Source organism: Corvus hawaiiensis, chromosome 1 (assembly GCF_020740725.1).
Source record: "Corvus hawaiiensis isolate bCorHaw1 chromosome 1, bCorHaw1.pri.cur, whole genome shotgun sequence".
In the NCBI taxonomy this organism is placed as follows: Eukaryota; Metazoa; Chordata; class Aves; order Passeriformes; family Corvidae; genus Corvus; species Corvus hawaiiensis.
In genome coordinates, this window is record NC_063213.1 from 92507649 (window position 1) to 92525699 (window position 18051).

The following is an 18051-nucleotide window of genomic DNA, read 5'->3' on the forward strand; positions in this document are numbered from 1 at the left end:
GTTTGCCACCGCCCCTGACTGCCCCAGAGGCAGAGAAGGTGCAGACTGGCCACCACCCCCTTACTTTCCCAAAGGCAGAGAAGGTGCAGACTGGCCACTGCCCCCTGACCACCCCAGAGGCGGAGAAGAGGCAGGTGTGCCACCACCCCCTGACCGCCCCAGAGGCGGAGAATGTGCAGGCTGGCCACTGCCCCCTGACTTTTCCAGAGACGGAGAAGGGGTGGATTGGCCACTGCCCCCTGACCACCCCAGAGGCAGAGAAGGTGCAGACTGGCCACCACCCCCTGACCGCCCCAGAGGCAGAGAAGGGATGGACTGGCCACCACCCCCTGACTTTTCCAGAGGCAGAGAAGGGATGGACTGGCCATCGCCCCCTGACCACCCCAGAGGCAGAGAAGGTGCAGACTGGCCACCACCCCCTGACCGCCCCAGAGGCAGAGAAGGTGCAGACTGGCCACCACCCCCTGACCGGTCCAGAGGCAGAGACGGGGTGGACTGGCCACCCCCCGCTGACTTTTCCAGAGGCAGAGACGGGGAAGGGGGAGGGGAAGGGGCAGGCTGGCCACCTTTCCCCAAGTACCCCGAACACGGAAGCGAAGGCAGGAATGGACACAGGCAATTGCGGCGGCATTCCCCAATACAGAGAACCTCAGGTTTCCGAGCCAGAGACAGGAGGAGCCGCTCGCTCTCCCCACCCTGCGGCACAGGCAGTGTTAAAGCTGAGGGCAGACGGGATGGCCCCGACCCAGGCGGCTCTTGCAGAGCCAGGCACGGGAGAAGCTGCTTGCAGCCCCTGCCTCCCTTCCCATCCACTGCCGCAAAGAGCGAGGCAGTTCCTGATCAACGTTCGGCTGGAACAACCTTTAAAACCAATGAAGCAATTTCAATTAAAAGCGAATGAGATGATTCCGGTACAGATGGTTCTCACGGGGAGGGTGGTAGTGATGCCATGAAGATTCTTTGCCCTTTTCTTTTATACCTCTGTTATACCTTTTTTACAACTTCTGTATTCTCAGTGCTTTTTGCCTACATTCTTGGACTTGTTTGTCAAGCTGAGATTGAACATTTCAGAAGCTTCGTAGCTAGGGATCAGTGCGCCCCAGAGCCCAAGGTCCTCTCCAGAACACATCCCGGAAACCCCGACAGAACCATCCCAGGGAGGCCCCTGGGGGCTGGGGGGTCACTCGAGCCTCTCATTAGGGAATCTTTGATAGATCTGCTAATTAGCAACACCTCGAATGACATACCCGAGGTTATGGGGTGCATTTTGTGGGGTTGGCACTTTGTGGGGTGCATTTTGTGGGGTGCCTTTCATGGGGTGCATTTTGTGGGGTGCACTTTGTGGGGTGGGCACTTTGTGGGGTGCATTTTTGGGGTGCACTTTGTGGGGTGCATTTTGTGGGGTGCCTTTCATGGGGTGCACTTTGTGGGGTGCATTTCTGGGGTGCACTTTGTGGGGTGCATTTTTGGGGTGCACTTTGTGGGGTGCATTTGTGGGGTGCATTTTGTGGGGTGCATTTTGTGGGGTGCATTTTTGGGGTGCACTTTGTGGGGTGCATTTTGTGGGGTGCCTTTCATGGGGTGCATTTTGTGGGGTGCATTTCTGGGGTGCATTTCTGGGGTGCACTTTGTGGGGTGCATTTTGTGGGGTGCCTTTCATGGGGTGCATTTTGTGGGGGGCACTTTGTGGGGTGGGCACTTTGTGGGGTGCATTTTTGGGGTGCACTTTGTGGGGTGCATTTTTGGGGTGCATTTTGTGGGGTGCCTTTCATGGGGTGCATTTTTTGGGGTGCATTTTTGGGGTGCATTTTGTGGGGGGCACTTTGTGGGGTGCATTTTTGGGGTGCATTTTGTGGGGTGCACCTCGGTGCAATGACCTGGACATGGCGCACCTGAGGACCCCTCAAACAAATCCCAAATAAAATCCCTTTTCCCCTTAACCGCGTTTGACTCCTGATTTTAACACCAGGAAAAGGCATCAAAACCCCCCAAACCCCAAAAACCCCAAACCCCAAAAACCCCAAAGCCTGGGGTGTCAACCCCCCCCAAACCTCAAATTTTAGGCTCAACTCTCCCCAGTCCCCAAACTTTGGGGTCAAACCCCAAAAACCCCAACCCCCATCCAACCCCCCAGGACCCCAAATCGGCCCCAAAAAACCACGGCAGCCCTGGGGGGACACAGGGGGGTTTATTTGGGGTGGATAAAGGGGATTTGGGGCAGCTCCAGGTGCAATGTCTGCAGTGAGACCCTGGGTACAATGCTGGGGGAGGGGAAAACCCCAAAAACCCCTCAGGAAACCCCAAAAACCCCTGAGGGGCTGGGAAAGGGGATTTGGGGTGGATAAAGGGGATTTGGGGTGGGGATTTGGGGTGGGATTTGGGGATTTGGGGCAGCTCCAGGTGCAATGTCTGCAGTGAGACCCTGGGTACAATGCTGAGGGAGGGAAAAACCCCAAAAACCCCTCAGGAAACCCCAAAAACCCCTGAGGGAACCCCAAAAACCCCTGAGGGGCTGGGAAAGGGGATTTGGGGTGGGGATTTGGGGATTTGGGGTGGGCATGGGGGATTGGGGTGGGGGCAGAGACCCCAAAAACCCCTCAGGAAACCCCAAAAACCCCTGAGGGAACCCAAAAACCCCTGAGGGGCTGGGAAAGGGGATTTGGGGATTTGGGGCAGCTCCAGGTGCAATGTCTGCAGTGAGACCCTGGGTACAATGCTGAGGGAGGGGAAAACCCCAAAAACCCCTCAGGAACCCCAAAAACCCCTTGGGAACCCCAAAAACCCCTCAGGAAACCCCAAAAACCCCAAGGGGGATTGGGAAGGGGATTTGGGGTGGGAAAAGGGGATTTGGGGTGGGGATGGGGGATTGGGGTAGGGGCAGTGACCCCAAAAACCCCTCAGGAAACCCCAAAAACTCCTCAGGGAACCCCAAAAACCCCGGGGGGAATTGGGGTGAGAAAAGGGGATTTGGGGTGGGAATTGGGGGATTCAGGATGGGAAAGGGAGATTTGGGGTGGGAAAATGGGATTTGGGGTGGGGATTTGGGGTGGGATTTGGGGATTTGGGGCGGCTCCAGGTGCAATGTCTGCAGTGAGACCCTGGGTACAATGCTGGGGGAGGGGAAAAAACCCCAAAAACCCCTGAGGGAACCCCAAAAACCCCTCGGGAAACCCCAAAAACCCCTGAGGGAACCCCAAAAACCCCTCAGGAAACCCCAAAACCCCTGAGGGGGGAATTGGGAAGGGGATTTGGGGTGGGATTTGGGGATTTGGGGCGGGGATGGGGGATTGGGGTAGGGGCAGTGACCCCAAAAACCCCTCAGGGAACCCCAAAAACCCCAAGGGGGAATTGGGAAGGGGATTTGGGGTGGGAAAAGGGGATTTGAGGTGGGGATTTGGGGGATTCAGAATGGGAAAGGGAGATTTGGGTAAGGAAAAGGGGATTTGAGGTGGACAAAGAAGGATTTGGGGTGAAAAAAGGGGATTTGGGGTGGGGATTGGGGAATTTGGGGTGACCAAAGGAGATTTGGGGTCAAAAAAGCAAAATCTGGGATGGAAAAAGGAGGATTTGGGATGAGCTGAACTTACCTGGGGATGGGGGGGATTTGGGGGCGTTTTTCATGGGATTTGGGGTGTTTTGGGGCGGTTTTATAGGATTTCAGGGTGATTTTATGTGATTTAGGGGTATTTTTATGGGATTTGGGGGTGTGTTTAGGGGATTTGGGGTGTTTTGGGGTGTTTTCTGGGATTTGGGGGTGTCTGGGGGGGGGTTTCTGGGATCTGGGGTACTTTGGGGCAGTTTTTGGGGCTGTGGCGCTGCCCAGGGGGAATTTTGAGGTGGTTTTTGAGGATCTGGGGTATTTAGGGTTGGTTTTCAGGGCTCTGGCGCTGCCCAGGGAGTATTTAGGGGCGGTTTTTGGGGATTTGGGGTATTTAGGGGCAGTTTTTGGGGATTTGGGGTACTTTGGGGGTGGTTTTTGAGGATCTGGGGTATTTTGGGGTGATTTTTGAGGATCTGGGGTACTTTGGGGTGGTTTTGGGGTACTTTGGGGTGGTTTTTGGGGATCTGGGGTATTTAGGGTCGGTTTTCAGGGCTCTGGCGCTGCCCAGGGGGTATTTAGGGGCGGTTTTTGGGGATTTGGGGTACTTTGGGGTGGTTTTGGGGTACTTTGGGGTGGTTTTTGGGGATCTGGGGTATTTAGGGTCGGTTTTCAGGGCTCTGGCGCTGCCCAGGGGTTATTTTGGGGCAGTTTTTGAGGATCTGGGGTACTTTGGGGCGGTTTTTGAGGATCTGGGGTACTTTGGGGTGGTTTTGGGGTATTTAGGGTCGGTTTTCGGGGCTCTGGCGCTGCCCAGGGCCCCTGGCCCGGCGCGGGGCTCACTTCTTGGCGAAGGAGATCTTCATGGCGTTGCTCTGGGTGATCTTGAAGCCCTGCAGGGCCTCGCGGGCGGCGCCCGCCTGCACCTCGGTGTCGAACTCCACGAAGGCGATGTCGTGGCGCCCGGGCACCAGGCGAACCTCCTTGAAGCCCGGGAACCTGCGCGGGAGGGAACGGCCTCAGGCACCCCAAAAGCACCCCAAAAACACCCCGAAAACACCCAGAGCTGCTCCCATGGAACGGCCTCAGGCACCCCGAAAGCACCCCCAAAACACCCCAAAAACACCCCAAAAACACCCAGAGCTGCTCCCATGGGAGGGAACGGCCTCAGGCACCCCGAAAGCACCCCCAAAACACCCCAAAACCACCCGGGGCTGCTCCCATGGAACGGCCTCAGGGCACCCTGAAAACACCCCAAAAGCACCCCCAAAACACCCCAAAACCACCCGGGGCTGCTCCCATGGAATGGCCTCAGGCACCCCAAAAACACCCCAGAAACACCCCAGGAACACTCCAAAATCACCCCAAAAACACCCAGAGCTGCTCCCATGGAACGGCCTCAGGGCACCCCGAAAGCACCCCCAAAACACCCCAAAACCACCCGGGGCTGCTCCCATGGAACGGCCTCAGGGCACCCTGAAAACACCCCAAAAGCACCCCCAAAACACCCCAAAACCACCCGGGGCTGCTCCCATGGAATGGCCTCAGGCACCCCAAAAACACCCCAGAAACACCCCAGAAACACTCCAAAATCACCCCAAAAACACCCAGAGCTGCTCCCATGGAACGGCCTCAGGGCACCCCGAAAACACCCCAAAAACACCCCAAAAACCCCCGGGGCTGCTCCCAGAAAGGGCCCCGGGTGCTCCCCAGGCAAACGGGGAGAGGTCCTGGGAAAACCCAGGAATGGGCCCTGGGAATGCAGGGACGGCCCCACTGAAATCCGGGAAGGTTCTCCCCAAAATGCAGAAATGCTGCCCAGAAATGCAGCAATGTTCCCAGAAAAACGCGGGAGTGTTCCCAGAAAAATGCAGAGATGGTCCCCAAAAAATGCAGAGATAGTCCCTAAAAAATCTGGGAATGTTCCCCAAAAAATCCAGAAATGTTCTCGTAAAAAATCCGGGAATGTTCCCATAAAAATGCAGAAATGTTCCCCAAAAAATCTGGGAATGTTCCCCAAAAATCTGGAAATGTTTCCCAAAAAATTCAGAGATGTTCCCCAAAAAACCCAGAAATGCTCCCGAAAAAATCTGGGAATGTTCCCCAAAAAACCCAGAAATGTTCCCATAAAAAATCCGGGAATGTTCCCACAAAAATGCAGAAATGTTCCCATAAAATTCAGAGATGTTCCCCAAAAAATGTGGGAATGTTCCCCAAAAATCTGGAAATGTTTCCCAAAAAATTCAGAAATGTGCCCCAAAAAAACCCCAGAAATGCTCCCTAAAAAATCTGGGAATGTTCCCCAAAAAATCCAGAAATATTTTCCCAAAAATCCAGAAACTTTTCCCCAAAAATCCAGAAATGTTTCCCAAAACTTCACAGGTGTTCCCCCCCAAAAAATCTGGGAATGTTCCCCGGAAAATGCAGAGGTGTTTCCCTAAAAATCCGTGAATGTTCCCACAAAAAGTCCGGGAATGTTCCCCAAAGAATCCAGAAACATTCCCACAAAAAATCTGGAAACGTTCCCCAAAAATCCAGAACTGTTCCCCAAAAATCTGGGAATGTTCCCCCAAAAAATCCGGAACTGTTCCCCAAAAAATCTGGAAATGTTCCCAAAAAAATCTGGGAATGTTCCCCAAAAATCCGGAACTGTTCCCCAGAAATCTGGGAATGTTCCCCAAAAAATCCAGAACTGTTCCTCCAAAAAATCCGGAGATGTTCCCACAAAAATCCAGAAACGTTTCCCAAAAAATTCAGAGGTGTTCCCCAAAAAATCCGGAAATGTTTCCCAAAACATTCAGAGGTGTTCCCCAAAAAACCCAGAAATGCTCCCTAAAAAATCTGGGAACGTTCCCCAAAAAATTCAGAAATGTTCCCCAAAAATCCGGGAATGTTCCCAAAAAAATCCAGGAATGTTCCCCAAAAATCCAACCCCAAGCCCCACCTGAGCCCTCCCCAAATCCCCCAAAATGGCCCCAAAGGGCCCAGCCGGGGATCTGGGATGGGGGGTTCGGGCTCAGGGGGAGCCCCAAATCCCCCAAATCCCAGAGAAATCCAGGGGAGCCTCAAAAACTGGGAAATTGCCCCCAAAATCCGCCGGAACCACTCTGGAAACAGCCTCAAAATCCCAGAATATTCCCAAGAATCCCAAAAGTGCAGCAATATCCCCCAAAATCCCACTGAAGCGCTCTTAAAACCCTGTAAAAATTGGGCAACTCCCCAAAAAAACGCCACGTCCCCCAGAATTCCAGAAACATTCCCAAAAAATCCTGGAACATTCCCAGAAAATCCCAAAACACCTCCAAAAAAATCCACCCCGAATCCCAGGGAAATCCTCTCAAAACCCCCCAAAATCCCCCAATCTCCAACCCCCCCACCCCCGAAATTCCCAGAATTCCCCGGAATTCCCCGGAATTGCCCAAAATTCCCGAATTCCCGTGGGTCTCACTGGTTGAAGAGCATGGAGAGCATGAGCTCGTTGGTCTCCTCGGGGAGGTTGGTCAGGAACAGGATGTGGTTCGGGGGGTTCTCCGAGAGCTGCGGGGAAAAGGGGGCTCAAAATCCCAAAGATGCCCGAAATCCTTCCCGAAATCCCCCCGGATGCACCCGAGACAGAGCCCAAATGCCACGGGAGGCACAGGAGAAAGGGGCAGGAAAATGCCACCAAAATCCAGGCAAAGAACCCATGGGAATCCCATAAAATCCTGGGAAAATCCCACCAAAATCCCACCAAAATGCTGAAAAGAACCCATGGGAATCCCATAAAATCCTGGGAAAATCCCCCAAAAATTCCCCCAAACCCCCCAAAGCTCCCCGAACCCCAGCCCCAGCCCCAGCCCAGCCCAGCCCCAGCCCAGCCCAGCCCAGCCCAGCCCAGCCCAGCCCCAGCCCAGCCCAGCCCAGCCCAGCCCAGCCCAGCCCAGCCCCAGCCCCAGCCCAGCCCCAGCCCAGCCCCAGCCCCAGCCCAGCCCCAGCCCAGCCCAGCCCAGCCCCAGCCCCGCCCCAGCCCCAGCCCCAGCCCCAGCCCAGCCCAGCCCCAGCCCAGCCCAGCCCAGCCCCAGCCCAGCCCAGCCCCAGCCCAGCCCCAGCCCAGCCCCAGCCCCAGCCCAGCCCAGCCCAGCCCAGCCCAGCCCCAGCCCCGCCCCAGCCCCAGCCCCAGCCCCAGCCCAGCCCAGCCCAGCCCAGCCCAGCCCCAGCCCCAGCCCAGCCCCAGCCCAGCCCCAGCCCCAGCCCAGCCCCAGCCCAGCCCAGCCCAGCCCAGCCCAGCCCCAGCCCCGCCCCAGCCCCAGCCCCAGCCCCAGCCCAGCCCAGCCCCAGCCCAGCCCAGCCCAGCCCAGCCCAGCCCCAGCCCAGCCCAGCCCAGCCCAGCCCCAGCCCAGCCCCAGCCCAGCCCCAGCCCCAGCCCCAGCCCAGCCCCAGCCCAGCCCCAGCCCCAGCCCAGCCCCAGCCCAGCCCAGCCCAGCCCCAGCCCCAGCCCCAGCCCCAGCCCCAGCCCCAGCCCAGCCCCAGCCCCAGCCCCAGCCCCAGCCCCAGCCCAGCCCCAGCCCCAGCCCCAGCCCCAGCCCCAGCCCAGCCCAGCCCCAGCCCCAGCCCAGCCCCAGCCCCAGCCCCAGCCCCAGCCCCAGCCCCAGCCCCAGCCCAGCCCAGCCCCAGCCCCAGCCCCAGCCCAGCCCAGCCCCAGCCCCAGCCCAGCCCCAGCCCCGCCCCAGCCCCAGCCCAGCCCCAGCCCAGCCCAGCCCAGCCCCAGCCCCGCCCCAGCCCCAGCCCCAGCCCCAGCCCCAGCCCCAGCCCAGCCCCAGCCCCAGCCCAGCCCCAGCCCAGCCCAGCCCAGCCCCAGCCCCAGCCCCAGCCCCAGCCCCAGCCCCAGCCCAGCCCCAGCCCAGCCCAGCCCCAGCCCAGCCCCAGCCCCAGCCCCAGCCCAGCCCCAGCCCAGCCCCAGCCCCAGCCCCAGCCCCAGCCCCAGCCCCAGCCCCAGCCCCAGCCCAGCCCAGCCCCAGCCCCAGCCCCAGCCCAGCCCCAGCCCCAGCCCCAGCCCAGCCCCAGCCCCAGCCCCAGCCCCAGCCCAGCCCAGCCCCAGCCCCAGCCCCAGCCCCAGCCCCAGCCCCAGCCCCAGCCCAGCCCCAGCCCAGCCCCAGCCCCAGCCCCAGCCCAGCCCCAGCCCCAGCCCCAGCCCCAGCCCAGCCCCAGCCCCAGCCCCAGCCCAGCCCCAGCCCAGCCCCAGCCCCAGCCCCAGCCCAGCCCCAGCCCAGCCCAGCCCCAGCCCAGCCCCAGCCCCAGCCCAGCCCCAGCCCCAGCCCCAGCCCAGCCCCAGCCCAGCCCCAGCCCCAGCCCCAGCCCCAGCCCCAGCCCAGCCCCAGCCCAGCCCCAGCCCCAGCCCAGCCCCAGCCCCAGCCCCAGCCCCAGCCCCAGCCCAGCCCCAGCCCAGCCCAGCCCCAGCCCCAGCCCAGCCCCAGCCCCAGCCCAGCCCCAGCCCAGCCCCAGCCCCAGCCCCAGCCCAGCCCAGCCCCAGCCCCAGCCCAGCCCCAGCCCAGCCCCAGCCCAGCCCAGCCCAGCCCAGCCCCAGCCCAGCCCAGCCCCAGCCCCAGCCCAGCCCCAGCCCAGCCCCAGCCCCAGCCCAGCCCCAGCCCCAGCCCCAGCCCAGCCCAGCCCAGCCCCAGCCCAGCCCCAGCCCCAGCCCCAGCCCCAGCCCCAGCCAGCCCCAGCCCAGCCCCAGCCCCAGCCCAGCCCAGCCCAGCCCCAGCCCAGCCCAGCCCCAGCCCAGCCCCAGCCCCAGCCCAGCCCAGCCCAGCCCCAGCCCAGCCCCAGCCCCAGCCCCAGCCCCAGCCCCAGCCCAGCCCAGCCCAGCCCCAGCCCAGCCCCAGCCCCAGCCCAGCCCAGCCCAGCCCCAGCCCAGCCCCAGCCCCAGCCCCAGCCCCAGCCCCAGCCCAGCCCCAGCCCCAGCCCCAGCCCAGCCCAGCCCAGCCCCAGCCCAGCCCCAGCCCAGCCCAGCCCAGCCCCAGCCCAGCCCCAGCCCAGCCCCAGCCCCAGCCCCAGCCCCAGCCCCGCCCAGCCCCAGCCCCAGCCCCAGCCCAGCCCCAGCCCCAGCCCCAGCCCAGCCCAGCCCAGCCCAGCCCCAGCCCAGCCCAGCCCAGCCCCAGCCCCAGCCCCAGCCCAGCCCCAGCCCCAGCCCCAGCCCAGCCCCAGCCCCAGCCCCAGCCCCAGCCCCGCCCAGCCCCAGCCCAGCCCCAGCCCCAGCCCAGCCCCAGCCCAGCCCCAGCCCCAGCCCCAGCCCCAGCCCAGCCCCAGCCCCAGCCCCAGCCCAGCCCAGCCCAGCCCAGCCCCAGCCCAGCCCCAGCCCCAGCCCCAGCCCCAGCCCAGCCCAGCCCCAGCCCAGCCCTCTCCCGCTCCCCCCGGCGGTGCTCACGGGCTGCGGGGCGCCCATGGGCGCCATCCCGGCCTGCGGCGCCATTCCCGGCGGGATCGCGGCCTGCGGCGCCATTCCGGGCGGCGGGATCATGCCCGGGGGGGGGATGTAGGGCGGCTGCCCCGGCAAGTGCGGCAGCAACCGCGGCGGCTGTGCCAGCGGCGGCATCCCCTGGCGAGCCCGGAGAGCCACGGTTAGCCAAAACCATCCACGGGTAGCCAAAACCATCCACAGTTAGCCAAAACCACCCACAGTTAGCCAAAAACATCCACGGTTAGCCAAAACCACCCACGGGTAGCCAAAACCACCCACAGTTAGCCAAAAACAGCCACAGTTAGCCAAAACCACCCACAGTTAGCCAAAAACATCCATGGTTAGCCAAAACCACCCACGGGTAGCCAAAACCACCCACAGTTAGCCAAAACCACCCACAGTTAGCCAAAACCATCCACGGTTAGCCAAAACCACCCACGGGTAGCCAAAACCACCCACAGTTAGCCAAAACCACCCACAGTTAGCCAAAACCACCCACAGGTAGCCAAAACCACCCACAGTTAGCCAAAAACAGCCACAGTTAGCCAGAAACATCCACAGTTAGCCAAAAACACCCACAGTTACCCAAAAACATCCACGGTTAGCCAAAACCACCCACGGGTAGCCAAAACCACCCACAGTTAGCCAAAAACACCCACAGTTAGCCAAAAACACCCATAGTTAGCCAAAAACACCCACAGTTCCCCAAAAACATCCACGGTTAGCCAAAACCACCCACAGTTAGCCAAAAACATCCACGGTTAGCCAAAAACACCCACAGTTAGCCAAAACCACCCACAGTTAGCCAAAAACATCCACAGTTAGCCAAAACCACCCACAGTTACCCAAAAACATCCACGGTTAGCCAAAACCACCCACAGGTAGCCAAAACCACCCACAGTTAGCCAAAAACACCCACAGGTAGCCAAAACCACCCACAGTTAGCCAAAAACATCCACGGTTAGCCAAAAACATCCACAGTTAGCCAAAACCGCCCACAGTTAGCCAAAAACATCCACAGTTAGCCAAAACCGCCCACAGTTAGCCAAAAACATCCACAGTTAGCCAAAACCACCCACAGTTACCCAAAACCAGCCACAGTTAGCCAAAACCACCCACAGTTAGCCAAAAACACCCACAGTTAGCCAAAACCACCCACGGGTAGCCCAAACACCCCTGCCAAGCCCAGAGAGCCCCGCGTTAGCCAAAACCACCCACAGTTAGCCCCAAATCCCCACAGTTAGCCCAAACCACCCACAGTTAGCCCAAACCACCCACAGTTAGCCCAAACCACTCACAGTTAGCCCCAAATCCCCACAGTTAGCCCAAAACACCCACAGTTAGCCCAAACCACCCACAGTTAGCCCAAACCACCCACAGTTAGCCAAAACCACCCACAGTTAGCCCAAACCACCCACAGGTAGCCCCAAATCCCCACAGTTAGCCCGAACCACCCACAGGTAGCCCAAACCACCCACAGGTAGCCCAAAATCCCCACAGGTAGCCCAAACCACCCACAGGTAGCCAAAACCACCCACAGGCAGCCCGAACAACAACCCGCAGTTAGCCCAAAGAACCCCAGGGTTAGCCCAAACACCCCTGCCAAGCCCAGAGAGCCACGGGTTAGCCCAAACCACCCACAGTTAGCCCAAACCACCCACAGTTAGCCCAAAATCCCCACAGTTAGCCCAAACCACCCACAGTTAGCCCAAAACACCCACAGGTAGCCAAAACCACCCACAGTTAGCCCAAAATCCCCGCAGTTAGCCAAAAACACCCACAGGCAGCCCGAACAACAACCCGGGGTTAGCCCAAAGAAACCCAGGATTACCCAAACACCCCTGCCGAGCCCAGAGAGCCACGGGTTAGCCAAAACCACCCACAGTTAGCCCAAAACACCCACAGGTAGCCAAAACCACCCACAGTTAGCCCAAAACACCCACAGGTAGCCAAAACCACCCACAGTTAGCCCAAACCACCCACAGTTAAGCCAAAACCCACCCACAGGTAGCCCAAAGAACCCCAGGGTTAGCCCCAACCCCCCCCCCCCAGTTAGCCCAAACCACCCCTGCGGGAGCCCCAGGAACCCCACGGTGAGCCCCAAACACCCTGGGGTCAGCCCAAACAGCCCTGCAAGAGCCCCAAATCCCCACAGTTAGCCCAAAACAGCCCGGGGTTAGCCCAAAGAACCCACAGTTAGCCAAAAACACCTACAGTTAGCCCAAAACACCCACAGGTAGCCAAAACCACCCAGAGTTAGCCCAAAACACCCCAGGGTTAGCCCAAAGAACCCACAGTTAACCAAAACCACCCACAGTTAGCCCAAACCAGCCCGGGGTTAGCCCAAAATCCCCACAGTTAGCCCGAAGAACCCCGGGGTGAGCCCCAAACACCCACAGCCAAAAAACCCCTGCAGGAGCCCAAAATCCCCACGGTGATCCCAAAATCCCCACAGTGAGCCCAAAATCCCCACAGTGAGCCCAAAATCCCCACAGTGATCCCAAACACCCCACAGTGAGCCCAAAATCCCCACGGTGATCCCAAAAACCCCACGGTGATCCCAAAAACCCCACAGTGAGCCCAAAATCCCCACGGTGATCCCAAACACCCCACAGTGAGCCCAAAACCCCCACGGTGAGCCCAAAACCCCCACGGTGATCCCAAAAACCCCACGGTGATCCCAAAAACCCCACAGTGAGCCCAAAATCCCCACGGTGAGCCCAAACACCCCACAGTGAGCCCAAAACCCCCACGGTGAGCCCAAAACCCCCACGGTGATCCCAAAAACCCCACGGTGATCCCAAAATCCCCACAGTGAGCCCAAAATCCCCACGGTGATCCCAAACACCCCACAGTGAGCCCAAAATCCCCACGGTGATCCCAAAATCCCCACAGTGAGCCCAAAATCCCCACGGTGATCCCAAACACCCCACAGTGAGCCCAAAATCCCCACGGTGATCCCAAAATCCCCACAGTGAGCCCAAAATCCCCACAGTGAGCCCAAACACCCCACGGTGAGCCCAAACACCCCACAGTGAGCCCAAAATCCCCACGGTGAGCCCAAAATCCCCACGGTGATCCCAAAATCCCCACGGTGATCCCAAAATCCCCACGGTGAGCCCAAACACCCCACAGTGAGCCCAAACACCCCACAGTGAGCCCAAAATCCCCACGGTGATCCCAAAATCCCCACAGTGAGCCCAAAATCCCCACAGTGAGCCCAAACACCCCACAGTGATCCCAAACACCCCACAGTGAGCCCAAAATCCCCACGGTGAGCCCAAACACCCCACAGTGAGCCCAAAATCCCCACAGTGAGCCCAAAATCCCCACGGTGATCCCAAAATCCCCACAGTGAGCCCAAAATCCCCACGGTGATCCCAAACACCCCACAGTGAGCCCAAAATCCCCACGGTGATCCCAAAATCCCCACGGTGATCCCAAAATCCCCACAGTGAGCCCAAAATCCCCACGGTGAGCCCAAACACCCCACAGTGAGCCCAAAATCCCCACGGTGAGCCCAAAATCCCCACGGTGATCCCAAAATCCCCACGGTGATCCCAAAATCCCCACGGTGAGCCCAAACACCCCACGGTGAGCCCAAAATCCCCACGGTGAGCCCAAAATCCCCACGGTGATCCCAAAATCCCCACAGTGATCCCAAAATCCCCACAGTGATCCCAAAAAACCCCCACAGTGATCCCAAACACCCCAGAGTGATCCCAAAAACCCCACAGTGAGCCCAAAATCCCCACAGTGATCCCAAAAACCCCACAGTGAGCCCAAAACCCCCAGAGTGAGCCCAAAAACCCCACAGTGAGCCCAAAAACCCTACAGTGATCCCGAAAACCCCAGAACTATCCCAAAATCCCCAAGGTTATCCCAAAACCCCCGGGGTTATCCCCAAATCCCCGGGGTTATCCCAAAATCCCCGGGGTTATCCCCAAATCCCCGAGGTTATCCCAAAAACCCCGGGGTTATCCCAAAATCCCCAAGGTTATCCCAAAACCCCCGGGGTTATCCCCAAATCCCCGGGGTTATCCCAAAACCCCCGGGGTTATCCCCAAATCCCCGGGGTTATCCCCAAATCCCCGAGGTTATCCCAAAACCCCCGGGGTTATCCCCAAATCCCCGGGGTTATCCCAAAACCCCCGGGGTTATCCCCAAATCCCCGGGGTTATCCCCAAATCCCCGGGGTTATCCCCAAAATCCCCGGGGTTATCCCCAAATCCCCGGGGTTATCCCCAAATCCCCAAGGTTATCCCCAAAATCCCCGGGGTTATCCCCAAATCCCCGGGGTTATCCCCAAATCCCCGGGGTTATCCCCAAACCCCCGAGGTTATCCCCAAATCCCCGGGGTTATCCCCAAAATCCCCGGGGTTATCCCCAAACCCCCGAGGTTATCCCCAAATCCCCGGGGTTATCCCAAAATCCCCAAGGTTATCCCCAAATCCCCGGGGTTATCCCCAAATCCCCGGGGTTATCCCCAAATCCCCGGGGTTATCCCCAAAATCCCCGGGGTTATCCCCAAAATCCCCGGGGTTATCCCCAAATCCCCGGGGTTATCCCAAAACCCCCGGGGTTATCCCCAAATCCCCGGGGTTATCCCCAAATCCCCGGGGTTATCCCCAAAATCCCCGGGGTTATCCCCAAATCCCCGGGGTTATCCCCAAATCCCCAAGGTTATCCCCAAAATCCCCGGGGTTATCCCCAAATCCCCGGGGTTATCCCCAAATCCCCGGGGTTATCCCCAAACCCCCGAGGTTATCCCCAAATCCCCGGGGTTATCCCCAAAATCCCCGGGGTTATCCCCAAACCCCCGAGGTTATCCCCAAATCCCCGGGGTTATCCCAAAATCCCCAAGGTTATCCCCCAAATCCCCGGGGTTATCCCCAAATCCCCGGGGTTATCCCCAAATCCCCGGGGTTATCCCCAAAATCCCCGGGGTTATCCCCAAAATCCCCGGGGTTATCCCAAAAGCCCCAAAGCCGAGGAGCCCCAGGGAACCCCAAACGCACCCAAAGAACCCAAAGCCACTTCAGGAACCCCAAAATCCCAAATGCCCCCCAAATCCCCAGGAATGATCCCAAAAACCCTGGGAATGACCCCAAATCCCTCGGGAATGATCCCAAAACCTTCCAAAATCCCCCAAATCCTCAGGAATGATCCCAAATCCCCCCAAATCCTTCCAAAATCCCCCAAATCCCCAGGAATGATCCCAAATCCCCCCAAATCCTTCCATCCAAATCCCCCAAATCCCCCGGAACGATCCCAAATCCACAAACCCATCCCAAATCCCTTGGGAACAATCCCACACCCCATAACTGACCCCAAACCCCATAAGTGACCCTATAACTGACCCCATAACTGACCCTATAACTGACCCCATAACTGACCCCAAAACTGACCCTATAACTGACCCCATAACTGACCCCATAACTGACCCTATAACTGACCCCATAACTGACCCCATAACTGACCCCCATAACTGACCCCATAAATGACCCCATAACTGACCCCGTAACTGACCCCATAACTGACCCCATAACTGACCCCATAACTGACCCCATAACTGACCCCCATAACTGACCCCATAACTGACCCCGTAACTGACCCCATAACTGACCCCAAAACTGACCCCATAACTGATCCTATAACTGACCCTATAACTGACCCCATAACTGACCCCATAACTGACCCCATAACTGACCCCATAACTGACCCCCATAACTGACCCTATAACTGACCCCATAACTGACCCCATAACTGACCCTATAACTGACCCCATAACTGACCCCCGTAACTGACCCCATAACTGACCCCATAACTGACCCCATAACTGACCCCACAGCTGACCCCATAACTGACCCCATAACTGACCCCATAACTGACCCTATAACTGACCCCATAACTGACCCCGTAACTGACCCCATAACTGACTCCATAACTGACCCCGTAACTGACCCCATAACTGACCCTATAACTGACCCCATAACTGACCCCATAACTGACCCCGTAACTGACCCTATAACTGACCCCATAACTGACCCCATATCTGATCCTATAACTGACCCCATAACTGACCCCAAAACTGACCTATAACTGACCCCGTAACTGACCCCATAACTGACCCTATAACTGACCCCATAACTGACCCCATAACTGACCCTATAACTGACCCCATAACTGACCCTATAACTGACCCTATAACTGACCCCATAACTGACCCTATAACTGACCCCACAACTGACCCTATAACTGACCCCATAAACTGACCCCATAACTGACCCTATAACTGACCCCATAACTGACCCCCATACTGACCCCATAACTGACCCCACAGCTGACCCCATAACTGACCCTATAACTGACCCTATAACTGACCCCAAACCCCATAACTGACCCCATAACTGACCCCGTAACTGACCCCATAACTGACCCTATAACTGACCCTATAACTGACCCTATAACTGACCCCGTAATTGACCCCATAACTGACCCTATAACTGACCCCATAACTGACCCCATAACTGACCCCATAACTGACCCCATAACTGACCCCATAACTGACCCCGTAACTGACCCTATAACTGACCCTATAACTGACCCCATAACTGACCCCATAACTGACCCTATAACTGACCCCCATAACTGACCCCGTAACTGACCCTATAACTGACCCCATAACTGACCCCATAACTGACCCCATAACTGACCCCATAACTGACCCTATAACTGACCCCCATAACTGACCCCGTAACTGACCCTATAACTGACCCCCATAACTGACCCCATAACTGACCCTATAACTGACCCCATAACTGACCCCATAACTGACCCCTATAACTGACCCTATAACTGACCCCATAACTGACCCCATAACTGACCCTATAACTGACCCCCATAACTGACCCTATAACTGATCCCGTAACTGACCCCATAACTGACCCCATAACTGACCCCGTAACTAACCCCATAACTGACCCCCATAACTGACCCCATAACTGACCCCATAACTGACCCCGTAACTGACCCTATAACTGACCCCATAACTGACCCCCATAACTGACCCTATAACTGACCCCATAACTGACCCTATAACTGATCCCGTAACTGACCCCATAACTGACCCCATAACTGACCCCGTAACTGACCCATAACTGACCCCACAGCTGACCCCATAACTGACCCCGTAACTAACCCCATAACTGACCCCATAACTGACCCCATAACTGACCCTATAACTGACCCCATAACTGACCCCATAACTGACCCCTATAACTGACCCCATAACTGACCCCATAACTGACCCCGTAACTAACCCCATAACTGACCCCATAACTGACCCCATAACTGACCCCATAACTGACCCCGTAACTGACCCTATAACTGACACCCATAACTGACCCCATAACTGACCCCATAACTGACCCCATAACTGACCCTATAACTGACCCCATAACTGACCCCATAACTGACCCCATAACTGACCCCATAACTGACCCCATAACTGACCCCGTAACTGACCCTATAACTGATCCCGTAACTGACCCCGTAACTGACCCTATAACTGACCCCATAACTGACCCCATAACTGACCCCATAACTGACCCATAACTGACCCCATAACTGACCCCATAACTGACCCCATAACTGACCCCATAACTGACCCCATAACTGACCCATAACTGACCCTATAACTGACCCCGTAACTGACCCTATAACTGACCCCATAACTGACCCCTATAACTGACCCCGTAACTGACCCCATAACTGACCCTATAACTGACCCCATAACTGACCCCATAACTGACCCCATAACTGACCCCATAACTGACCCTATAACTGACCCTATAACTGACCCCCATCACTGACCCCATAACTGACCCCATAACTGACCCTATAACTGACCCCGTAACTGACCCCATAACTGACCCTATAACTGACCCATAACTGACCCCATAACTGACCCTATAACTGACCCCATAACTGACCCTATAACTGACCCCATAACTGACCCCGTAACTGACCCCATAACTGACCCTATAACTGACCCCAACTGACCCCATAACTGACC

The 18051-nt window shown here is 57.9% G+C and overlaps 1 protein-coding gene across 1 annotated transcript; it reads right to left on the reverse strand.

Annotated features, from left to right (window-relative positions):
• Positions 1–4263: 4263 nt before the first annotated feature.
• Positions 4264–10142, reverse strand: LOC125330557 (U1 small nuclear ribonucleoprotein A-like). The gene is made up of 3 exons (XM_048313772.1): positions 9942–10142; positions 6987–7075; positions 4264–4537 (listed from the first exon to the last, which is right to left on the reverse strand). Exons 1-3 carry the CDS (start codon positions 10107–10109, stop codon positions 4378–4380), a joined length of 417 nt encoding a protein of 138 aa, XP_048169729.1. The 5' UTR covers positions 10110–10142; the 3' UTR covers positions 4264–4377.
• Positions 10143–18051: the final 7909 nt, after the last annotated feature.